The sequence below is a fragment of the Cynocephalus volans genome, chromosome 10 (genome assembly GCF_027409185.1).
Source record: "Cynocephalus volans isolate mCynVol1 chromosome 10, mCynVol1.pri, whole genome shotgun sequence".
Lineage (NCBI taxonomy): Eukaryota > Metazoa > Chordata > Mammalia > Dermoptera > Cynocephalidae > Cynocephalus > Cynocephalus volans.
This window is the reverse complement of record NC_084469.1, coordinates 47,850,820-47,877,090: the sequence shown is the minus strand read 5'-3', so window position 1 is coordinate 47,877,090 and position 26,271 is coordinate 47,850,820. Positions and strand designations below refer to the sequence as shown.

Genomic DNA, 26,271 nt, shown 5'->3' with positions numbered 1-26,271 from the left:
ATGCAAACAAAATGGAAAAGCTCAACAATGACTAAAACTATGTATTGACAGAAGAATCAAATCATCTTGACATAATTTCAATTGGCGAATTTGACCTGGGGGATTTTGTGCAGGGGAGCAACAGGGTCAGCTGTGTGGCGAGCTTCTGAGGTCCCGGCTGCTCAGTACGTGCTCATGCTACTACTGGCAGTAGCCTCAGCTCCGCCTCTCCACCGCTTCAGGCAGGAGATTCGAGGGGGCTGCCCTCCCCAGCTCTGGGGCTACGCGGGACTCGGGCCAGCCTCCTTCCCGTGTGAGCTGAGGCTCCTGCCACCATTTTGGCGCTGCCGCATGCAGCTGAGAACGAAGCCAACGAAAGCTGGAGAAGAGCAGAAGTAAGTGGCGGGTTGGAGACACTGGCTCTCGGGCTGAGCTTCTACACTAAGCCACACCTGAAGCCAGCCTCACACCAATAATATTCCTTTTTGTTTCAGCCCCTTTGTGTCATTTGCAACAAAGGAGTTCTACTAGATATAACAGATTTCTGTAGAAGCCTTAAGAAGTGAAAGCCTGAATCTACTGCAATAGCTCAAGCATTAGGAGAGGGGCAGACAACTGAAGAGGAGGAGATAGGATAAAGGAAACATCTAAGATAAAGTCTGCAAGTCTTGGTCACTGAGTAAACACAGTGGGCGAGAGAAATGGAAGCATCCATATCAAAAAGATGGTACCCATATCTGGGTGGCCAGGTCAATGACCCATGGTAATGCCATTAACTACGTCAGGAGTTAATACAGGAGAAGAGTTCATAGAAGACGTGATGAGTATGAGGTGCCCGTATGAGTATGAGGATCACCCAAAGGGATAAAGTCACACCAAAGCAGCAGGGTGTGAGTCTGAAACTCAGGAGAGGTCAGGTTGGCGAGAGAGATCTGCCATCACCCACGCGCTGATTAGTTAGAAGCCCAGAAATGAATGCAGGGGACCCTAGAAGCTATGTTGTGTGACACTAACTCTAGACTGGGAATAGCATCGTAGGAAACCTAAGGGACAAGCTGAAAAGTAGGAGCCCACCAAGGAGACAAAGAAGTTGACAGAGGTACAGTGCAGCCAGGAGCACAGCCTTCAGGAAAGGTGGTGGTGCTGTGCTGTGCGAGGGCATGGGCTACCTCGTCCCATCTAGGAAAGCAAAATGAAGTCCTTCCCAAATACACTGGTCAGATTAGCCGGAATCTAAAGAAGCTGCGTCCCCGGCGGCTACCTTCATCCTCTCAGCTCCTTAGCTCCTTGTCCCTGGTTACCAGCGCCTCTCCACTGGGTCGGGGGAAAATCTCAAGGAAGGGACTTCGGACCAGTTAGAGGAAAGCTTTGGGGGTGCATGGCACAAGCTGCTCCGCCTCTGTGTGCCAAGTATCTAGACTATGGCCAGACGTAGGAGCAGAGCCACTTTGGTTTCTGGAGCAATTAGTTAGTAGCGACTTTGTAGGTGGTAACTTCAGTTCACTTTGGGATGCAATTAGTGCTTGAGAAAATAGAAGTAAAGTTACTAAGTGTGCCTGAGATGTAGACAGTCTCTAGCACACGGATGCTGACACGAAGACACCCCTCACCAGAGAAAGAGAAAAACACATCTTGAGACAGAGAAAGCGACTCTTGCTTGTACTCTCTGGTTGCTCTTTCATCTGACAGCCACCTGGGGCGTCACAGATCCCAGCACCCAGCAGCTCCCACCGTCATGACTGCTTTCAGTCTTATCAAAATCCTGCATATTTCCCATCCTCCTCTATTTCTTGCCTGTACGCAGAGGAGACCGGGGAATCTGAAGTCTCTGTCTGAGGTGAATGCACCTTCCTCACTGGCCAGCCCCATTTTAGTGCTGCAGCAACTGAGGAAGAGAAACCGAGTACCCTGGACATGGCACGAGCTCAGTGCTGAGAATCCCAGGGTGCCATTCTGGAACAGCACTGACTTTTTAGATACTTTATAGGTGTAATATAGAAGACATTAAAAACACAGTTAAAAGAAGTGAAGCATGTCTAGAAATGTGTCAACTGTTTCTGAGAAAGTCCCCCAAGCAGCTGCCTACAGTGAGGGGTGACAGAGCTTGCTCCTGGGTGGAGAACAGGGTGAGCTGGAGGGACTGCATGCTCTTTGGGACCCTTCCAATTTCATATTATGGATCTATGAAGGAAAATGAATTACAATTGTATAAAAAAGCAATAAAGCCCCATGGTAGGACATATGTATTCCAGGAAGAAAAAAAGCGTGAGTATTACATAATAGGTAAATGCACAGAAACAGAAACAGGTATTAAACCAGAGCAAATGTAATCATTTGTTCCCTTTAATGTTTTCTGTGAGTCTCTCTCTGTCCGCTAATCGAGGCCATGGAAGGGGTGTTCGGGGGGATGTGGCATCACACTAATTCTTAGGCAGGAAATGGGGGCCAGGGACCCTTGTGGTGTCATTTCTGGGTCCTGGAAAGGAGACTACTGCTGACCCCTGATTTTCTAGACAGTAATTAATGATAGAAATCCCACCCCGTTCCAGGACAAAGGCACCGGGACATGGACTCATTTTCATGCAAAGGAGGTGGCCAGAGGTTGATACTGGGCTGGCAGGAGCCAGGGCAGGGAGGGCATGAGAGCAGGGAGAAGGTCAGGAGTCTGCCTCGGACAGGCCAATCCAGGGAAGTGGAGGGGGCTGCTGAGTGGGGCCAGGCTTGAGGAGCCCAGTGTAGACACTGCTGCAGCCTGCCCATCCCCAGAGACGCAGAGCACGAACCCAGCAAAGGCAGCTGGAGGAGCCGGGGCCTCCGAGGCACTCCAGATCCGACGGCCTGACACCCGCCTGCCTGATGCCCTTCGGATCGCCATCGACAGGCGCCAGCGGACCCGGCCCCCAGGACCAGCTGGTGCCGTGGGTCATCCCGTCCCTGTTGGGAAGGCCCTGGCATCCCGCACGAGTGCGCTGCACTGGTGAGCAGCAGACCCGGAGCGGGCCCTGGCGGAGGCGGGACTCGGGGGACACCGGGACTCAGGGGACCCGGGGGGCGGGTGCCCGTCGGCTCGGGGCGGGCGGCGACCACGCGCCCCCCGCTTTGCTCTCGTGTTTCCCACCAGGTCAGCCAGAGCGTCACCCAAAGGGGAAAGATCCGGAGGACGGACTGTCCCCCTCTCGGGGGTGGCGATCCCTAGCTCGGGCTTTGTGGCCCCAGCGACGGTCCCCAACAGCCTCCGTGGCCGTCTGGAAGCTCACAGAGAACGCTTGAAACGAGCTTGGCTTGGAGACAACGCCACGCGCGCGGTGGCCCTGGCCGGGGGACCCCGATGGCCCGCGCCCGTCCACAGGGCTTCCGGCCTTGTCAGCCCACGGGGACCCTCGGGTGGCTGTCCCCTTCTCCCCTTCCCACAGCCTGGGGGTGGCCTTTTCTGACGACCACGGCCCGAAGCACGTGTCTCCTCCTGAGCTCCGAAGCCTTCCTTGTTTCGGCCACTGGGTCCCCTGCCGGGTCCCCTCTGGCACGCTGCTCGGGGACAGACTGCTTGTCCAGCCGACCCTCTCCAGCTCGTTGTCGTGCTCCAAGGTGTCGTCCAGGGTAGTGGCAGGCTGTGGGCCGTGAGCGGCCTGCTGCCCGGGGCTCCCCCGGGGGTGTCTCGGCGCTTGTCCCACCTGCGCCTGCCCTCGCGCTCTGTGGAGGGCATTTCCCCGAGGTGGGGCGGGAGGCGAGATAATCGGGGGGCTGGGGGACTTCAGAGGTGCCCGCAGGACGCCGGGCTGCTGTACTCGGTGTTGGGGGCGGTGGCAGAGTCCGCCCAGGAGGGAAAGCTGGCGGGTCGCTGGGCCGGGCACTGAGGCTCCGCTGAGATTGGCGGGCGATGCCCGGGCTGCAGGGTGGGGCGTCGGGACGGGCTCGGGGTCGCAGAGCCGGCTCAGCCCTCACCGCGCGAGGTCAGGGATCCCCGTGCACCGCACACTGGCATCTGCGTTTTGAAGAGTTAATCTTGTTCCTGCCAATGCGTTTAGAATAGTTTTTGGAAAGAAAAAAGCATGAATTAGCTATTATGAGACTTTTGAAGTTTCTGTCTTTCAGTCCAGAAGCATGTCCCACTTTACAAAAAATAAATAATATCCAGAGTGAAAGATGCGTGAGGGGCAACGACTCATGCTGCAGCGTGACAGACGACTGGCTGGAGTCTCCGCAGAGACATGTCAGAATCTCAGAGGCGCAGCTTCTCACCCCCACCGGGTAACGGGGACAACGTGAAGCGAGGTCCGGTTACTCCTTTCAGTGAAATGAAGCAAAAGCGAACAAAGTAGATGCTGGCAAAGTACAATCACAAAAACAATCCTATGTGTGGGTTTTTTAAAAAATCTTTTTTTAAAATCAGAGGAACCATCTTTCAAAATAAATTCTTATACAGAACCACAATATAAAAACCAAATAAAAACTGAAATTTACACTATTATTTCAAATTTATAAGTGAAATTAATATATGTAAAAATTTGGTGTACAACACATTTTGGTGAGGTGCTGTTTCTGGTCATAACTTCCCTCCCTCTTTTTTGTGTTAAAATGCATATGACATAAAATTCACCGTCTTTACCATTTTTAAGCATCCAGTTTAGTGTTATTAAATAAATCCACGCTGTTGTGCTACCCTCACCACCATCTGTCTCCAGAACCCTTTAATATTGCAAAACGGAAACACCGTGCTCATTAAACAAGACCCCCATTCTCTCCTCCTCCTAGCACCTGGCAGCCACCTTTCTGCTTTGTCTCCATGCATTTGACTAATATGAGTACCTCATATAAGTGGAATCAGACAATATTTGTCCTCCTGTGTTTGGCTTATTTCACTGCACAAGTGAACGTGAATAATGTCCTGAAGCTGCTTCCACGTTGTAGCACGAGTCAGAATTCCCCTCCTTTGTAAGGCTGAATGATATTCCATTCCATTGTATGTACACACCATATTCTGCTTATCTATCCAGCCGCCAATGGACACCTGGACTGCTTTCATGTTTTAGCTGTTGTGAATAATGCTGCTATGAACATGGGTGTACAGATATGTGTGGATAGTTTTAGAGGAACATAACAACAATTTTGAGGCCTAAAAAAACCAGAGTGGGATCTATCATGAGCTCAGCTGTATGCTCACTGGTTTCACAAGGTGTAGGTGGTGTTGGGGGAAGCAACTGAAAGGCCTCTCTGGAAACACTGTGTCCCGGGGGACAGATCAGGCAGGTGAGTCCTGCTCAGTGACAAACTTCAGACTAGCACATCAGAATTACGGTGAAACTCAAAAGGGGTGCCTGTGCCAAACCCTAGGCCCCCTGATTGGAGTCTCCAGGGGAGGGGCCTGGGCATCTGTGTGTTTAAAAGGCTCTGCAGGAGGCTCTGACTTGCTTTTGTTGGGGCTGGGAACCACACAGCTTTGGACTTTGGAAGGAAGGGCATATCTGCGTCTTTCCTTCTAGGAGCAGAGAGTAGACAACAAAAATACTGTTCTCATACATAAAACGCTGCAGGATCCTATGAGGCAAGATAGCTCTCCTGGGATTGCCCATTAACAAAGAAAAAGTGAGATGTTCTTCTGGCCTGCCACAAACACCATGTGGAGCCAGCCCCACAGGCTCCAGTGTACAGGGGCTGTCACCCAGGGGAAAGTGGCTTGTGAACCATCCCTGTGAGGCCTCCCAGGAGTGCGGGGAAGGATGCTTTGCAAAAGCAGTGTGAGATGGAACTGGGAACAAGGTCACATCAATGATGATTAAATGAGGACTAGGTGAGGAGCCTGAAAATCGATCTGCACTCTCGGCTCTTTGAAGACGTATGCACCTCATCAGATCTTATCGGTTCAATGACATCCTTAGTGAGTCCCAGATCCACTGTCCACTGTTAACTGAATCTGTGATATGGTGACCTATGGAACTCTATCTCCTCGCAGGTGAAAAATGACTTTAAGGCAGGCAGTGATCCCCATTCTTGTGGATGTGATAGAGTAGTAAATGTTAAATAAAACTTTTGGGACTGACATAGTTACCAACTTTTTTATCAAGTAAGGACAATGAAAAAGGCTAAAAATTATGATCCAGTATAATTTCATAAAAAGGTTATTTTAACGTCAAAAAGGGTAACTTCAGACTTTAAAACTGCACACATTGAGCTTTAATTAGAAAACAACCCTGTATTGCCCACAGCTTTCTCATTTTCTGTGGACTGCTGAAAAGTTTATTACTAACTCTTCTCTGCAAACTAAGGCTCCTTTGCTTTGAGTACATCAAGGCAAGTGCACCACTTGCAGATGCTGTGAATTTCCTTGAAGAGGTGGTTTCAGGGCTTTAAGGAACCCTGAGGAATTCAGGTGCAAAGGCTCTGGGTATCTTTCCTCAGTTTCCAATATTGATAGCTGTGTGGTGAATGCTAGCAGCCAGAAACTGTATCATTGCTTTAAAAAGAAGTGAAAAAGACAGACTGTAGCAAGTAGAATCACGGAAACTCGAAGTTGGAAGGTTTCTTAGCAATGATCTCATCCCTGTGGTTTTCCACGGAGCCTCAGCAGTGTTGCTTGAGCCAACAGACCTCTGTTTTAATTGTTTTAATCACTGAGTTTCTGATTAAGATACAGTTCAGTTGCTTAAAAAATGTCTGAACACCACCAATTCAGTTCATCTCTAATTTAAAGGGGAAACTGAGGCTGAAAGAAGCCAAGGGATTTGCCTGAAGCCACTCATTCAGTCGTCAGAACTTTGTGACACAACACCAGTGGGGTGTGGGTAGGAAGAATTCTTCTGTCGAAACTTCATAGTGTCCGTTCCCAGATTTATCAATGGTTGACCCAAATCTTTCTACCCCTCTGTGTGGGTGTCAACCCTGACAGTTTCCCTTACGAAACATTGGCTGGCTCCTTTTTACCCTGGACCCTGCACTTTGCCTGGCACACTCTTCCTACATGACAATAATGACAAATGTTTCACTGACAATTGTTGGAAACTAATTTTTAAACTCCAGATCTGCATTTGTGCTCCCATTTGACTCTCACTGACAAAAGTCTCTTTACCAGTATTTCTTTATATTTGAAGAGTATAGAGCTAATATTTACATGAATATCATTTTATAATTCTAAGAGCATGCCTATGTAAAAATTTAAAAGGCATTTTATGAAAGATGTGCTTTTATAAACGCGTCTAGTGCATGAACTAAGATGAAGTGGCAACTTCTCACTCACCAGGGCTCCTTGCAGCTGGTCACCCAGCAGGTGAGCAACATGCACACGTCAAGGTGACCACAGGCCATGTCCCGTGTTCAATCTGTAGAACGCCCCTCGGTGGCGAAATGCAGCATATGATGCATCTGGACGCAATTCAGCTGCAAGCAGTAGGCAAATGACTAATGCTATACAGCCTAATGCAGTGTTTTCCAGACCGTGGTTCCCACTCATTAGTGAGCCATGAAATCAATTCAGTGGGTTATGAAAGCATCAACACACACACACACACACACACACACACAGAACTAGAAGAGAAAAATATCAAAGTATTGTGCACGCCTTAGGGTAAATATTATTTCATACTCATTTTCTTTCAATCATATGTATGTATGAGCACATATGTACTGGGTCATGATATAGTTCTCTAGGGTAAAACATTGTTCTAAAGAAAAACATACCTGGCCATTCAGTCCCTTGAAAAAATATCTCTTGTTTTGTTTTGTTTTGTTTTCACTTCTGAGCAATGGCCCCACATCCTAGGTACTCCAAAGGCCTCTCTCCTCAACCCTATAATAATGATCTCCTGGTTCCCTGCTCTCTCCTGGGGGGACACTTCCTCCTGTCAGAGACCCTCAGGCTTAACTGAGGGAAAGTGGCGACAGGCATCTGGGCTTTACAGACATGATTCTTTACAAAAATGATTTCCTTTCTTTTTTTTTTGTTTTTTACTTGTAGCTATGCCTCACCTGCACAGCTCAAGCTCCTAGCAAAGAACACAGGGGCCGAATGAGTATTTCTAAATAAATGAATTCAACAATGAGCACAGTCTAGTTTGGTTATAAAACATATAAATTAAATCCAACAAAATACTCATTTAACATTTTCAAGTAAAATAAAATGTTTACTCATTTCTTCATACTTAAAAAACACAAAAGTACCATAAAAAGCTTTATTTATACTGATTAAAGCATAATAGTTGTATAAAAAGTTGAGGCATTGGTATCCGTGGCCGACAATAATAATCATATTACCATATGAGATATAACGCCAAAGTAAAGTTACACACCATTAACCCTTTGATTTTTAGTTGTTATAAAATTACCACTGGACTATTTATGGTCCATTCAGTATTAGTTATGACTTTTATCTAAAATAACTTAATAATAGAACATGATACTGAGGGAAAAGGAAAACACTTAATAATTTTCCAAATGAAAATTAAGAAAGAAACAAATCAATGATTTGGGGAATGGGCATGATTTGGCCTATGACTTTATGGAACCTGGGAGAGTGAACCAAAGCTTTTTTAAACTGGAAAGACATACTGATCTAGCTCCAACCCTTCATCTTTTTATATCAGGAAATGGATGCACCCCATGGCAAGTAACATATCTAAGGTCACACAATTCTGTAATAGGAGAGGTGCCCCAGGTCTCCTCACAACACATCCAGGATCTTTTCCATTTCCTAACAGAGTTTACGCCATAATAAATCATATTTTTTAAAAGATCAAATCAGATATTCAGGAAAACAAATCCATTATAACATTTTGGACTTTAAAAAATCCCTAAAGCAAGAATTTAATAAAAATACATGTTCAAGATAATATACTTAGTGTGGAATACAGTGCTGAAAATACCAATGGCAGCAGTTCACTGGTGTACTAATTCATTTAGATGTTTATGTATTACTCTGTGTATTGGTTGTGTTTTCATCTGTATCACTTGCGTTAAATTTCTTCCACAAAAATTTCTCATTTGATTTCCAAAGAGAAGTTCCTAGCTCTTCCTTCCTTTTGGAGAATGCAGCAAGGGGTGCTTTTTCACATAGAGTCTCTATTACTGCCAAATCGGTGAGTTTACTGAGACTGTCGTCATTCTGCTCGTTCAAGATGTCCCAGAAATCTTTTGGTCTCTGTTTTGCTCTTTCCATGGGCCCTGAAGGAACTTTCTTTGGCAGTTGTGTGGGACCGTTCCTGTGACTATTAAAAAGGTCATCAAGAATAGAGGTGTCACCGAGTAAGCCTACCACAGAAGTGTTTTCCAACACTGGATTTTCTATCTTTCTGTTTTCCAATTTAAAAAGGGATCCATCTCTTGAAACGCCCATTCTTGTGAGGTCCTGTCGGTCTTCCATGGTATTTTCTAACTTTCTCTCATGTGCTTCAGACTTACAGTTCAGAGAACGCTTTGCTGCAGTGTCTTTGGATGGTTGGCTGCAGTTTCCACTGTCAATCTCTTGGGTAGAGCTAATAGGCAATTTCTTAGTTTCTGCATCATTACAAAGGGCTTCTCTTCTACAGGAACCATAATTTTGAAACTTAATTGATTTTCCTTTATATATGTTTGGGCTGCAAATGTGAACAATTTTGTTGGTAGAATCTTTAAGTGACAAAGTTTTAGAATTGGACAGCCTTTCTTTTATAAGAGATTCTCTTTTATCAGATTTATTCCTGACCCTCTCTCCTTTCTCATAGTCAGATTTGATGAATTCTGAAGCAGAATCCACAAAACATTCTTTTGCCTCTGGATACTGAGAAGCATAAAAGTCTCTTAGCATTTTCTGTCGTTCTTCTGATGTGGCATTAGTTATATGTTTGGCCAATTCGTTTACAGAAGAGAAGTTAAAGTAAGAGGCCATTTCTTCAAATTGTTTTCTAAAGATTTAATAAATAAAATCAGTTGTTATTTTTATTACATCTTATTGTCAAGGAACTCATTAGTGATAGGACATGTGTAGGCAAAGCAATGTAATCTTGTTCCTCTAGCATATGTCTACTTAATTTGATAATGAAAATGTATTTTGTCCTGGTAGAATGTGGTCTCTTTCCTTATGCTACTGAAAAAAATATTTTAGCTCATGAAATCACCAGCCTCTTAAGTTATTCTGATTTATGCTATTAGGTATTTCCTCGGAATTATGGGATCCCAGCATGCTACTCCTCCAGTGAGCCGATTTATGACTGACGTGAGAATCATACTTTATATAGTGTGTATTTGAAAATCTATATTGCGTTCAAGTCCCCTGAAATAAAATTGTCAAAGAAGGGTCTTAATGAATAGAAAAGAGAAAATTCCAAAAAATTAAGAAAAAAGTTTTTTCTTCTCTTTTTTCCCTTCCACAAATACAACATAGAAATTTCACAAGACTTTTTAATGAGCCTAAAGGTATAAATTGAGATTCTTTCCCCCCCCAACTGGTCCTACTTCAGTACAGCTAAACTAATAAGTAAGACGCTGTTTGAAGAAGTGAGTTGCATTCTTCATATAAGATATTAATTAAAAGCTATTATATGCATGTATGAAGAAATGAGCCCTCTGGAACCCTGAACTGTGCCCACGCCAACATCATGTTGAAGCCCTAAACCCCAAGGTGACAGTATTTGGAGATACGACCTTTAGGAGGTAATTAAGGTTAAATGAGGTCATAACGGTAGGGCCCTAATCCAGTAGGAGTAGTGTCCTTATAAGAAGAGACACAGAGAGCTAGCAGAGTCTGTCCCTCCATCCCTCCTCCTCTCTCCTTTCTTCTTTGCCACACAGGGACACAGCAATCAGGTAACCATCTGCAAGCCAGGAAGAGGGCCCTTGCCAGAAACCAAATCAGCTGGCACCTTGATCTTGGACTTCCCAGCCTCCAGAACTGTGAGAAAGAAATTTCTGTTAAGCCACTCAGTGTGTAGTATTTTACGGCAGCCTGAGCAGACTGAGAAAGAGAGTACTGCTTTGCTGATGTTGAGTTTGGACCATGAGTCAGGAGAGCCCAATGTTTGTAAACACTGTAAATAAAAGCCATAGATGATGTTGCAGCACAGGATTCAAAGTCCCAAAGTTCAGACTTATATTTAGATTTCATACAGTAGATCCTTAAAACATTCATTTATTCATTCAGCAAATATGTATAGAGCTCTATTACATGCTAGGCACTATCGCAGGAAGGATATGCAGTGAACAGGATCCAGGATCCAGCTCCCTATCTCGAGGAGTTTTAGTCTAGGTGGCGGAGACAAATGGGTGGAAGTCCAAACAAGAACAGGGTGATAAATCCCATGATGGAGGCAGGTATAGGGCCTTGCTGGCACTCACAGAAGGGGCACCTGGGTCAGTGATTGGGGGTGGGCAAGGTGGGTGGAGAAGGCTTCTCTGCTCTCACCTCGAGTCAGGCAGGTAAAGAAGAGCGAGGAAGCCTTACAGGGAGAGAGCACAATGTGTACAGGCCCAGTTCCAAGAAGACCTGGTGCACAGAAGGGCAGGAGAAACTGCCGGGGAAGACGTTGAGAATTGTCAGGGATCTGCATGTCAAGTTCAAGCTCAGAAGTTTGAATTTTATCCCATGCACAACAGAGAATCCTTAAGGTAAAATAATGATTTATTTTTAATGTATGTAAGTAGGAGCTTTTATGCCACTTTTATTTTTGCCACCCAGACCAGGTCATGTAAAGTCGGTGTTCCCTTTGGTTTCAGCGGCATTCATAATGTGTGCTCACGACTTTCTCTGGTGGCTTCAGGTGAGCACCATGGCTTATCGTACTCACCAAGACTAACTGTCGGGTTAACTGTCCCAAATCAGATACAATACATGCCTGACCAACAGCCACTCTCATATCCAACAGAATATTTAACAACACAAATATGAGCTTCCAAATTTCTGTCCTGCAAATTACCAATGTTCTTGTTGGGAAGAAACAAGCATGTTCTTAAAAGGTTCCAGTTCTCACTTCACATGAAGTAATAAGATTATTATTTTGTTTATTAATCATCTCCAAATCCATTTTCATGGACTTTCTAATAAATATTTGTGCTTATAAAGATTAAGTGATTGGCAAGATTATACGCTGATGTCTTTTATTTATCCAAGAGTTGGTGGTGTCTCAGCAGCTGCCAAAGTAACTTCACCTCTACTGCGCTGAAACCAGGCCCTCACCTGTGCCCCTGCAGGCTGTCACCTGAGAGGAGCGCTGCTTCTAACCCCACTTTGTCTTAGTTTCTGCAACTGAATTATGCCACACAGTTGCCCCTCCCAGGATGAGGTATCATTATCATTCATCTTATTTTTGCCTTCTAACTCTCTTTCCTAATTTTGGGTCTTGAAAAGAATTTTCTCTAAGAATTTAGGGAACTGAAAGGTATAACCAGCGGGTATAAGCCAGCCACTTTATGAGAAAAAATTAGAAAACTAAAGTAAACTTCCATAAGCCACTTAGGGAACAGGGGAAAAAAAGGAAACCAAAGATAGACATCTTTCAGCAAGTCTATCAAAACTGGTTATGTATTTATGAATAAAATTCAAAATCCTCCCCTCCCTTTTCTTGAGGAACTAGGGTGGAACACCGCTAAAGTCATCTTCTCTCTGCCTGAGCTTTCTCTGGTCTTTGCGTGGTTATCCTTCAGGTCTCAGCTTAGATGCTACCCAGTAGAAAGGTGGTTACACAGCTCTCACATTTCCACTATTCTCTATCAAAGCAGCCTGCTCTTTCTTTCTTATAACATACCATTTTATAATTATTTATTTGTATGTTTTTTAATTTTTAAAATTTTATGGTTTGATGTTAACCTCTAGCCCACTGCAGTGTAAGCGTTATGTCTTTTATTTTACACTATATATTCAGCACTCAGCACAATGTCTGGGTGTATATTAGGTGCTTAATAAATATTCAGTGAATGAATAAATAAAGTACACTTAAGTACTTCATTTCTCTATAAAAAATGATTTCCTTTCTTGACTTTTTTTGTCATCAATTCTTCTAAAAACATCTAAAACATTTAGAATTTATTTTTTAAGGTGTACAATTCAGATTTTTTTGAAATATTCAGATGCCAGCTATAGTTATGATTAAAATAACATATATTTTACTAAGGAGCTATATTTATTTTGAGAATTACTTTTAAAGTCTAGTGCTGTCACACACAACATACCTGCGGATTTCTTTTGGTGTTTCTCCTATTATGAAGGTGGTCTGGTCTGTACGGTAGGCTTTTTTCTTCTTCTGGCTTACAGGGTGTGAAATGCAAACAGGAAATGCAATGCCTCCTTCACTTCGTTGTTGGCCTTTCTTTGTATGTGTCAATGTATCTGCATTCACTTTTTCTTTATATGTCTAAAAAAAAATTATATTTTGATCACACAAGGAGAATATCTTATTATTTTCCCCCTGCTACTCTTTATAATGAAGTAGGTCAGATTCTCCAACTGAAATCATTGTCAGGAGATGTTAACCTAGAGCTTTAAAAAGAAGATATAGAGAAAAATTACTTTTATATCTTTCCTAAAGTTACAAAAGTAATGGCAATAATATGATATTTCTCTTGTCAATAATGTGGGCATACTGATACACATGATGATATCTATATCCCAAATAAGAATAAAAATTAATTATATAAATGATGGCATAAAAATGAGATACCCAAAATTTTTTAGTTCAATAATTTCTCTCAAAATTATTAAGCAGTCTTTCAGTTATTTAATTTTACATAAGTACATAAACTTATATAAAAAATCTTTATGTCATAATTAAATGGATAAGAAACCATTTTCATAAATCCTACTTTTTAATCACCTCTGGGTTGCAAGAATATTTAGCAAATTAAAGCTGTTAACTATAGTTGGTTGTATTACAGATAAAATCATACTTATTTCACAGACTATGGGTTGCCTGCCTAACACATATTGTTACCAATGTGGGTCAAGAAAAGAATAATTTCAAACTACATGCTTCCAATTTCCCTGACAAATTGGTACAGTGTGAATAGGTGGAAAGTCCCCATCCAATTCCAAAAAGAAAAATACTGAATACAAGTTAAAAACAACAACAACAAAATTATATTTGAGCACAAAAGTAAGAAGGCAAAATCTCCAGGTGCCAAAACCAAAGACGTAACATAGTGGTGAGTGGGAGCTGAAGTACAGCAGCCCCCAGGGGTCGAATCATAAGTTATAGTCTGCAGGACCCCATGTGTAGAGGGGAGATGAAAATGATTCAACTCCCTACATTAAAAAACAAACAAACAAACAAATAAACAAACAAACAAACAGAAAACACAACAGGAATGAAAAGAATAGCTAATTTTTGCAAATTAAAGCAGGAAAGCCCAAATTGGGGACACAGGCTAGAAGCAGGCTACATTTTTATAGATAGAATCAATGGTGACAAAATGGAACACCCAGTCTTTGCCATTAGTGGAATCCCATTTTGTACCACCTGGTGGTATGGAAAGTCTAAGCTGAAAATCAACATAAAAAATTGGCCCAGAGACAGTGAAAACCATAGATCTCAATGAGGGGTGAATATAAAAACAAACCATTCGAAGACTTCCATAATCCAGAGAATGTTTGTGATTCCAATGGAATAAAAAGAAGAGTTTAGACAAAAATTATGAAGAACATATAAAACCCACCACCATGAAAGTGGACAGATGCAACAAATATGAGAACTCCTATCTGAGAAATTGTAGATAATAAAGCAATCTGAAAGAGACTTGAAATCATTAGCATGTCCAGAAAGATAAAGGTAAGAATAGAATAAACCAGCAAGAACTGGGAGTTATATAGGATGATTTAAGAAAGAACGAAATGCTAACATTAAAAAGAAAATATAGTTTTGAAATAAAAAACAGAGACAGAAACAAACTCAAAATATTGGCTAAGCAGCAGACTAAACAGTCCTACAATGATAGTTGATAAACTGGAAGAACAAAATTACTCAAAATATAGTGCAGAGATTATTTTTAAAAAAAAAGAAAGAAAGAAAGAAAAGAAAAGAAGAAAGAAATTAAGAGACAGAAGACATGGCATAAGACATATCAAAATTTCCAAAATGGTAGAAGGTGAGAACACAGGAAATGGAAGAGATAATACCAAAGAGATAATGGCAGAGAAGTGAAGAAGGTATGAATTCTCAAACTGAAAAAGGAGAGAGAATCCCTAGTGGGAAAAATGAAAATAAATCTGTATTTTGTTATATAACAGATAAAGGGAATATCTTTACAATTACCAGAGAGAAAAGATAAGATATCCTACAAATAAGTGACAAACTATCATTAGACTTCTCATTAACACCATCACCACCAGAAGATAATGGGATAATATCTTTAACATGCAGAGATAGAAAACCTGTCAACCTAGAATTCTTTACCAAGTTAAACTATCATTTAAGAAATATTTCAGGCATACAAAGACTACTAGAATTTATTAGATACAGACTCTTGCTGATGATATACAGTTGATCCTTGAACAACACAGGTTTGAACTGCATGGTCTACTTACATGCAGATTTTTTTCAATAAATACAGTCAGCCTTCTGTATCTAAAGGTTCCAATTGTGGATTTAACCAACTACAGATGGAAAATATCTGTGGATGCAGAATCTGTTTATATGGAGGGCTAACTTTCCATACCTGCAGGTTCCACAAGGCCAACTGCAGGACTTGAGCATCCATGGAGTTTGGTATCTAAAGGGGTCCTGGAACCACTTTCCCATGGACAGTGAGAGATGACTGCAATTGTTTTTCTTTTGACTGATTGAAAAGGTGTATGTTCAATGAATGTGGACAGGGAATAGCTTTTCATTCCACTAAGCACCTATTTTATTCCTTCTACCACGTTATGCATTTGAGATACAAAGCTACTTATACAAAGAAACCCCTTCCTTTAAGGAATTTAAAAGTAACAAGTCCATTTAAAAAAAATATAGCTGATTTAGCTTTTTTCTTTTGCTTATAAGATATTTATCTATTTAACTTACATTCAGGTTCATTTCATTGAAATAGACAAAAACAACCTTATGTTCTTTACTAGTAATCAATTTATAATGAAACTAAATTGACATCTTCAAAAGCTACCGAGGCTCAGTTAAAAAAAGACAAAAATGCCAGGTGGCCAAGTTAAACCTGGGCTTTGCATCAATCATTGATGTTGAAAGTACTTTCCTTAAACACATCATTTTAAAAACTGTATATGAAAATATTACTAATAAAGAGAGGAAAATGTTAATCTTAAAGATAAGCTTAAAAGAGATTTGGTGCATTTATTTTCCATCACAAAACAAGATGAACATTTAAATATCCTAATAAAAAAAGGCTCATCACCTGAGATGATTCCCAAGACATAATTAGTCATTATTGTAAGGAGAGAAGGGAACGCTCACATGAAGGTAAAGGGAGTAAGCATAAAGAGAAGGAACTGGGCCAACCAAGAACACTCCCTCCTCATATACCATAATTTCTGAAGCCATGGAGAAATCTTGCCAGACCAATGGCAATTTTCAATTATTTACATGATTACTCTGGGTCTTTCAGACTCTGGCAGCATTACAAAGCTCACATTCTGTACAGATACATTTTTCTTAAATCAATTTTATAAATTCCTCAGGAAAATTCAGCTTTTGCAACCACAGCTATCAGGCATGTGGATCTTTAATTTTTGCCAAATATTCCAAATTTTAAAACCTGATTCTTTTACACAATTATAAAATGGGAAAATCATTTTTCTCTCACATAGGCCCAATATACTTTTATTTTTAAAAAATCTATCTAATTTCAGATTTCCATTTTAGCAGGAGACTTTAACACTTTACTGAAACAAGGCTGTGAAACGAAATTTTGTATTTAGTTTGTTTATATTGAAAGGACTTTAGAAATTAATGTGCCTGTCTAGGCTTATTCTGAATGAAAACCCTAAAGGTTCTATGTATAAACTATGTATGGGTTAGGGGGCTGTGTACTGCATTAGTTTCCTATTGCTGCCATAACTAACCATAAAATTAGTGGCTTAAAACAACATAAGTTTATTATCTTCCATATCTGTAGGGCAGAAGTCTGCCACAAGTCTCACTGGGCTAAAATTAAGGTGTTGGTAGGCTGCATTCCTTTTCAGAGGCTCTAGGGGAAAATCAATTTCCTTGCTTTTTCAGTTCCTAGAGGCTGCCCACAATCCTTATCAACAGCCTGCAAGTCATGTCACCCTCCGACCACAGCTAGGAAAGGCTCTCTGCTTTTAATAACTAATGTGATTAGATTGGGCCTGTCCAATTAATCCAGGATCAAAGGATCCTAGTCAGCTGATTATTATCCTTAATGGCATCCATCCAACTGACCTATCTCAAGGTCAGCTGATTCAACCTTAATTGCATTTATGACCTTAATTCCCTTTTTCCAGGTAAGGTACCATATTCACAGGTTCCAAGGACTAGTTTATGGACATCTTTGGGTGGGGGTATTAATTCTGCTTCCCACTGGTGGGAGTACAGGGATCTTAAAATGGGTCCTCTGATCCTCCAGAGGTTCTGTAGATGGGTTTCAAAGACTTCAGAAAGGGGTGTCTAAGAATCCCCTGAAGCGGTATTTGCTTTTTCAGACAAAGAGCCTATGGCTTTCATCATATTCTTAAAGGTTGTATGTGACCAGAAAGAGTTACAACCCATTGTTTTAAGTGACAGGACTATTTGCATAGTTTTCAAATATTCTTGTTCTTTGAAAAACAGCATCCATTTTAACTTATAAATGGTTTGGTGCTCTTGTTGGAAAAGTTGGTCTCAGTACTTTATAGTAAAATAGTATAGTCAATCCTTCACAACAGCTGACACAAGGAAAATAACGCCATGTACAGACACAAGTACACAACAAAGTGCAGACATAAAGAAAAGCACAAGGCCCGTGGCTGAGATGAAAAGACTCCTGCGGGTACTGGACTCAAACTCATTCATTACCACCTGTGTTGAAGCTGTGACGTCGTGACTCTGAGGCAACAGACACTATGAAGCAGCAACAGACGCTATGAAGCAGCAACAATAATGAAGGCTCAAGTAATGAAAATGCAGTGAAACGAGCTGGATTAGGAATTTAAAAGATAATACTGTCTTCCTTAACATTAGGATAGAAGGTGAAGCTGCCTGTGCTGCTCAAGAAAGCAGAATGAGGCCGCTCCACTTTCCCCCAGAGAGAACAGCCAACAACTGAATCACGGCGTCTCCAATTGATAGGAAATTTTGCAATCATAACATAAAGAGAGCAAAACTCCTAGTTTCTGCAAGAGTCCCTGATTGTTCCTAACTTTTTCTAAAACAGTTTCCTCAAAAATATCTGTCAAGGTTTGCCTTGAGGAGGTACCTCTAAATTCTGTAATTCTGATTATGGTTATAACAATAAGGAAGGAATTGTGAAGAAAAGAACTTTGTACAGTATTCATTATAGTATAACTATTTCCGCTAATACTCTATTTTAGAAAGCTTCACATTGTTAAAAGTATAATTTATAACTTAGTAATGTCTACGTTCATGATTATTTCCATAAATTATTGGGCACTGTTAAGTACTTCTACTGTAGTATTTACCTGAAAAAAACCAAATTCGACATTTTGAATCTTAATTAAAAATAATACACTGAGTGGGTCATAGATCCCAAGGAAGGGAGGAGCAATCAGTCCCAGAGAAATGTCATACCCAGGGCATTAAAAGAGATCTCAGCAGTAGGTGCCCCAGAATTGGTTCCCTAGAAATCACCACTGGTCTTTCCATTTCTGTGTCTCAAACCAAAACCAAAAACAAAAGTCCCCAGAGAGACTGCTGCTTCAAGCTATAATAATCTAGCTTGTATCAGACTGATAGTCCCAGAAAGAATAACTAGGAAAGCTAGAAATTTTTAAAAATAAGTTTGAAGCCTTCTGAAAGTTCAAATTTTACTGTGGTTGTTTTCTCTCTCTCTCTCTCTCAGAACTGTGGTTACTAGAGATGGGAAAGGGAGAGGGAGAGAGGGGTCAGCAAGAATTTGGTTAATGGACGCAAGGAATTATTACTTGTAGTAATGATGATATGCTAATTATCCTGATTTGATCATCACATATTGGATACAAGTATTGATAGTAAACTCTGTACCCCACAAATATGTATTACTGATTAGGTTTCAATAAAAAATAAAAATAAAAAATAAAAATAAAAAATAATTAAAAAAAAAATAAAAAAATGAAAATAAAACCTACTCAGTATATGTAAGAAATGTAGTAATCATTCCTAGATAATGTAAACACACAGTTAAAAATACACATTTGATGATGAGATTAATTCAGTTAAAATGGGCTACTTAAGAAGTTGAATTTATCAGAGAATACTGAAGTAATAATTCTAATTTATGAATAGTAACACTTCTTCCTCCTTTATACATATACATTCTATATGGAGCAGTCAGTTAAGAATTGAAAAAGTAGGGGAAAAAACCTTCCCCTTCAGGTCACAGCTAAATAGGTCTAAAAAGGTAAAAAGATAGACTAAGGCTAATTATGTAAGTCCAATTATGACTTATATAATTAAAATTTTCAGCAAACATACTAACAAAAATAATTGTTATTAAAACAATATAAAAATTGTCTAATTCAACTAAAATAGTAAAATATACATTATTTCTAGAAATGGCAATTGTTCTAATATATTTTGGCCAAAATAGTCTTCCCACCTATACATGATTAAACATTTTACTTGGAAATGGCTCACTTCAAAGATTTCATGAATATCTGCTTTGACTTAATTTTGATAAAGTTATCAACTCATTATTGATTTTTCTGATGTACCCGTAAAAACCGTTTGAAAATATATCATAAAAATTACTCTTTAAAAATGTGTAATGTATAGATTCTGTTATATGACAGCTTAATTATTTTAAGTTATAAAAGACATACATTAGGATTATATAACTAAGAAGGAACTTTGGTGGAGAAAAATTTCTTCTTCCAGGGTAGCCAAAATGAATCCACACTAGACCTAATAACTATCCATAATTTTGTCCACTTACTTCTTCCTGTAAAGTTTTAGGTTTACATATTTGTTAGGGCAAAAAAGTTCCTTATCTTCATTTAGACCCATTGGCATAAAACATTCAAATGGACTTTGATAATACTTTCTTTTTCCTTTGAATCAAAAAAGTGCTCTCTGTTTCAAGACATCAGATCTAATTAAGCCAAGTTGCATTATTTTGACTGAAACAATAGTTATTTATTGAAAGGCTCAACTGAAAGGAGTTACAGATTTTCAATACAAAAAGGTAAGATTCCTCCTACCTCACAGCCATATGATTGGTTACATTAGCTTTCTTCTATTTACTCTGCAACATATGGAATCTACCTTTACATACTAGGAAACTGCACCGGAATAGTTCAGAGAATGTTTAAGAAAAGAAAACCCTCAATATTCTTCAAAGAAAAAAATAATTTTGGAGATAGATTACTAAAGAACTATAGGTAGTTCTTTATCTACCTATCTAGGTAGGAATAGCAGGAAATGGGAAAAACTGATAGGGATGAATCTTTCCCACACCCACCAACCTGTAACAAACATTACAATCCAGGAGGGTGAGTTTAAAAAGCAATCACCAACAGTCTCTGGTTTTTGGCAGGAGAAATACCATGCTATCAATAATCTCTGCCATTTTTCTAAACCTCCTAAGGCTAATTCCTGGAGACACATCTAGAGCTGGTGCAGATAATGCTGATTCCATCTCCCCTACTCATCTGTGCCCCCCACACTGCAGAGGAAGCTTAGAGAGGATGGTGCACAGTGACGCAGAACAGCCTGACAGGACAGGCAGCCTGCCCACAGTAGGCTCCCAGGAATTAGTGAAATCTTTTACTAAGCAAGTGTAGAATGGATCTGTCTACTGAGCTGGTTTCTCCAGAACACACCATAACGAAGAGCAGTGTACATGTACAGCCACACTGTTTTTTCTGTAACCAGATGATTAGGCTTGATTAGTCCATGAGAAAATTGGAAACAGGGAGGAGATTTTCAAAGGGATTAAAAGGTCTTGATGGCTCTGACCCACAGAGAAGCCTGAGTTGAAATCTTAATTAAAAATTCTGATTCAAAGATCACTGAATGATCTGCCCATCAAAGGAAAGCTCTTTGGTCTATACCTTGTACCTGGAGAACAGCACAGAGCTTCACAAAACACATGTGGGCATACTGTGTGGCCACAAGCCCTCACATTAGCCTGATCATGCCAAGTTTGCCACAGAGCCTGAAAAATCAAGTGCTCTTTTATTTTCCTTCGTCATTAGACCTTAAACAGTGAAGTCTGAGAGGCAGCAATGCTTTTGTTTACACATCTGTTCAAACAAAAGATTAAAAAAGAAATCTCTTTTTGGGTAAGGGCCAAATCCTGTAAACATATAAATAATAAACTTGCTTGTCTTTGCAAAGGAGGGAACCAGAAGTACTATGAAAACATGTAGCACACTATAAGTGAATTCATTCAAATGGCATCTGAGAGTCTAAGAGGACAAAAATTTTTAAGGATCTTTGCACAAGTGTGAAAATCATCAAAGTTATCATTCAAAGTTTCTGCCTAGAGATAGAAAATATTACTGTAAATGTAGTTTTTGAGAAAAACCTAAGGCAACTATGGGCTACCCCTGAATTGTCTTAACTCACCATCTGGAGAAAATCCAGCCGGTTGGAGGACCCACCACAAATATCCATTAAAGTCAAATTTTCTGCATAAGTTTAAAAATAACATTCAAATCTACAAAAACCAACACTTAGATTCAAATCTGAAACCTCTTTTGGGGGTAGAGGGAGATTAAAGCTTATAACTATGGTTCTGCTTTCCTCCTGGAAGGAGTTAACAGTTACAATTCAGGGAAACTATTTTTTAAATAGTACTTTTTTTTCTGAGTGAGCCACAAAAGGACAACTTTATACTGGCTATCCTGAGCCTATTTTTTATCCCCAAGAGTGGAAGTATCTCTTCAAATGAACACATATCAAATTAAATCTGAGAGAAGAAGCTTGTGGAAATTCAGACTCACTGAATTGGGCGACACTGCCCGAGAAACCCATCTATCTAAAAGGTAGAGCAAAGTGACAGTGTCGGGAGAGCAGGTAAATGCCACAGGGCACATGCTACAAAGAGAAGCATATCAAATCCATCTCCCTGGGATCTGTGAACCCAAAGGCTCTGCCATTCATGGCCATAGCAGACAACTTGTGGGAAAGGGCCAGGTGAGATCATGGAAATTACCTTCACCAAAGCCTGCAGACACACAAGGAGGAATCTTTGCCAATATCCTCTGTCCTCCATGGGAGGGCCGTCAGGGAGTAAATTCTCTTTAACACCCCCTACAAACAAAGGTTGGGATGTGATTTGGGGCTTTTCCAGGTAGCAGTCTGAACCCTGGACTCAGCACCGCAGGCCCTGGGGTCCGTGCCTTACTCAGACACTTCAAGTGGATACACTTGAAGAGGTTTTGTACCTTTTTGAGCTTCATTATCTGGGGGATAATTAAAGATTGATTTGGGGATCGAACTCTAGAGAATGAGAGATTTGGATCTGGGACTCCTATAGGTCTCTTTCACATAAAATTCACAGTTCTATCAGTCTTTATAAGATCTCCAGTAAATAGTAATGGATAGGTCCATAGCATTTAGCTCTGACCTCATTTTCAAATCTTTATATGAGGGTGCTTTAAAAAATTTGTGGGGAGCAAGTAAAATAATGAAAGGAACTCTTTAGTGTTTTTGTCATGAAGACATGAGATGTAGATCTTTTCTTGAGTTTAAAAAAAGTTTAGATGGCTACAAAAAGTACTTGGCATTTCATTTTTAGAAAGAAGTCACATACTTAATCTCATGGTTCATTAAATGTTTATTATTTTTCAGATAATATGCAGTTAAACAAAATTAACTAAATTATAAAGATTAATTCAGCTATAAAAACTTATAAAGATCATTATAAAATTATTTCTTAGAAGTTGAAAAAAAATTTGTGGGAAAATGGAATTAAAAGCTAATATGAATCTTTTCCTGAACTTTTTGAAGACCCCTCATAAGTACTGAGTTTTATTTATATTACTATAATATTTTCTCTAAAGACTACCTGAAATAATACCTGTTATATAAAAAGATCACAGAAGATGGTGCTGGTGAAAAAGAGTTAACTGAGGAAAGCCTTTCTTGGCAGGCGCCTACTCCTGCCTGCGTTCTCCAGCAGCTCAGGCTCCTCACATCTCTCACGGCCTCCAGCTGGGCCACTCAGGCTCATTTGCTTATGAGGCCACCAATGGCTCTCCAGTGTCTAGGGACGAACATTTCAAGCACCATGCCACAAATGACACTGAGATGTTGCAACTATTTGTGAGATTTGACATAAATCATTTGTTATCACTAATAATAAAGTACTGAAATCTGTGAATGATTCACCTTTTCTAGTAAATTAGAGTGGATTCCCTATAACCACATCATTTTCACTCTCCTATTTCTGATATGCTTTCTTGAGATATGTGGGAGAGGATGTAATGTTTTCACACAAGAGAAAGGTCAAGTGGAAGCATGTCCTGCTAGAACTAAATTTAATGATCAGGTGGACCTTTTCACGTGGTCTTACATAGCAGTTCTGAAGCTTTTTGGTCTTAGGACCCCCTTACACTTTAAAAATTACTGAGAGCTCCAAAGAGCTTTTGTTTTTGTGGGTTATATTGAAAATTTCAAGTATTCGTTAATTCATTAAAAATAACAATACGCCATTGGAAGACATTGTAAAGTAAGGCAAATCATAATTAAAGCCAAAATGTTTTCATTATTTTAGTTATACTACCTTCCCATTTATATTGTCAGAGCTAGGGCTCAGACCCTTACTAAGTTTCCATTTATACTGTCAGAGCTAAAGCTTAGACCCTTCAAATGCATTGTACAGACTGGGTCCCCAGACCCCTCACATGCCAGGCTGGGTTCCCAGACCCCTCACACGCAGGTCCATGCTAGGTAATTGGGAAAGATTCTGGGAGCTGTTGGCAAATGACAGGAGCTCAGTCCTCAGCAGCAGCAGCAGCTTACGGGCCGGTGGCGGCCTTGCGGAGGGTTTTGGGGGCACTAGCAGCAGCAGCAGCAACAGCCTCCAGCAGCAGAAGTGGCCTCCCCATGAGCCCCGCACCCAGGGGCATCCTAGGGATGGGAGGCAGTGTGGATCAGAGCCACTCATCCTTTATACTTAAGTCCATAACCCAGGACACCTGGGTGCACATGCGCAATTACATTAGACAATAACCAAGGAACACCTGAGCGTATGTGTCTATTCCCATCAAATGCTCGGTAAGATTCTGAACATCTGAGGGGCCCTGACCATTTTCCTATATTTTCCTAACAGACATTTACCCCAATTTTTTTATAAACAAGGTAAAAAGTTCTTGCTGTTAAAGCATTCATTATTTCACCTGCAACAGGATGATCTTATGTATCAAACAAAACAGTGGGATGTGGCTTTCCAGTCAATGCTAAGTAGTCGTGGGACTTATTTATAGTTTCATTGAAATTTGATTCTGATAGTAACTTGGCTACAAGATGACTGACACCGCTAAAATAATACATTAACTTACTAACATCTTGTCTTGCTATAAAAAAGCTGTGAGAGCTGATTCTGTTTACATTAAAGGAGGTATTATCTTCGTCAGAAAATTTGCAAAAACATCATAAATTCCAGTTCACACATATTTATGCTGTCTTACACCAACCCATCACACAAGATTTATGCTGATACTAATAAATTAGAGTAATTCTTCACATTTTTATTTATAGAATCTTGTTGAGAAGGCTTTATTTAGAATCCACCGTAAATTTACTTAAAATAAGTATGCTCTAATTGATTATCTATGTACCAGGTACTCTTCTAGGTCCTGGGAATAAAAAGATAGACTAAGGTTCAGTTTCTAATACAAAAGGGATTCACAGTATAACCTGGGAAACAGGGGCAGACATTGTTGATGGTTGATCCAACAGCTACAGCCTCTCTCTTTGTTGTCTAACCAAAATTTGGGTACTCTTAGAAATGTGCTCAGGGAAGGTAGATTGCTCTCTCAGTTCTAGAGGATAAACTAAGATTAATCAGGACAATCATGTTCTTCCAGAAAGATTTTCCTCCTTGATAAAATGAGATAGATATAGGAAGATAACCACACCTCCCTGTCTTTGGATACATTTGTGAGAGGAAAAGAGTTCTTGAGTTGCAGGAGTCATCCAACAACATCAGGCAAAAAGCCTAAGGACTAAAAGTTAATTTAGTAAGGATAGCAGTGCAGAAAATAAAAGAGCCTGAATCCTTATGATGTCATTGGTTGAAGCACCAACCCCGAAAATACCTCTTTCCAGACTTCATGCTATGTGAATTAGTTCAATGACCTATTGCATAGCTCATTTTTATAGATGGTTATTCTATTTCTTGCAGATGAAAGTGTCTTGTAGACATACATACAGTATTGCATAATATAGTGTGATAAGTGCTACAGCAGGTACACACACATTCATGAAAATAAAGATTGGGAAGAAATGTACATTGCTTTGGAGAAAACTTGGCGGAGAGCTGTCATAGATGACACAGTGGTAGGAGTTCAATCGGCAGACACAGGTGAACAGGCATGAAAGGGTAATGGTCCATGGTGTGTTTGGAGCAGAGTTCATCAGTTGAAGACCATCTAGGAAGAGCCTGCTCATCTTTGTATCCCCAGGGTCCAGCACAGTGCCTGGTACATAATTAGTGTCAATAATGCTGAATAAATGTCTTGGACTGAGACTAGAAAAGCAGGTAGGACCAAACTGAGATAGACTGTGTGTGCCATGGAAAGGACACTAAGAGACATTTCATAGAACTTTGGAAGACAGGAAAATAAGCCACATAGTGACTCTTTAGATTTATTATCCCTAGATGAGGTGCATGTCTGACAACATCCTCCATGTTCTCCCTTCCTGAGTGGGTTTCCTATACCAGCACTATGGTCAACAGATGACAAATAGTGAATGAAGATGAACAATACCTTTATGCTGCTCAAACATGACTAGTATCTTTACGTTACCTGCTAGTATACCTACTTTAACATCAACTTATGGAGCTGAGAGTTGAGGAGACTTTACTCATAAAAATGGTTGCAGGGATCTGCCTTACGTAGGTCTTTCACGTAGGAATTATCAATCACAAACACTTGTGTTGCCCATTGCTAAGTGGTCGTGTTTATGGAAGTGTACACTATGGTCCCAATCCTTGTAACATACATGAGAAAAGAACTAGAGAATGAGTGCTAAAGACGTTTGGAATAAAGTGACCCCTGAAGGCTGG

At 40.4% G+C, this 26,271-nt stretch overlaps 1 protein-coding gene across 8 annotated transcripts in view; it reads right to left on the bottom strand.

The window, feature by feature from the left end:
- Positions 1-3,888: 3,888 nt before the first annotated feature.
- The window catches only part of ERCC6L2 (ERCC excision repair 6 like 2), a 158,226-nt gene continuing 135,843 nt past the window's right edge, over positions 3,889-26,271 (bottom strand). For 3 of the 8 annotated variants that reach the window (XM_063109443.1, XM_063109440.1, XM_063109441.1), the window contains 2 exons: positions 13,108-13,289; positions 8,158-9,848 (listed from right to left, as the gene is read on the bottom strand). In XM_063109443.1, the coding sequence (XP_062965513.1) occupies positions 8,873-9,848; positions 13,108-13,289 (1,158 nt within the window). In that variant the 3' untranslated portion in view covers positions 8,158-8,872. The other 5 variants (XM_063109445.1, XM_063109448.1, XM_063109444.1 and 2 more) reach the window with 5 other exon arrangements.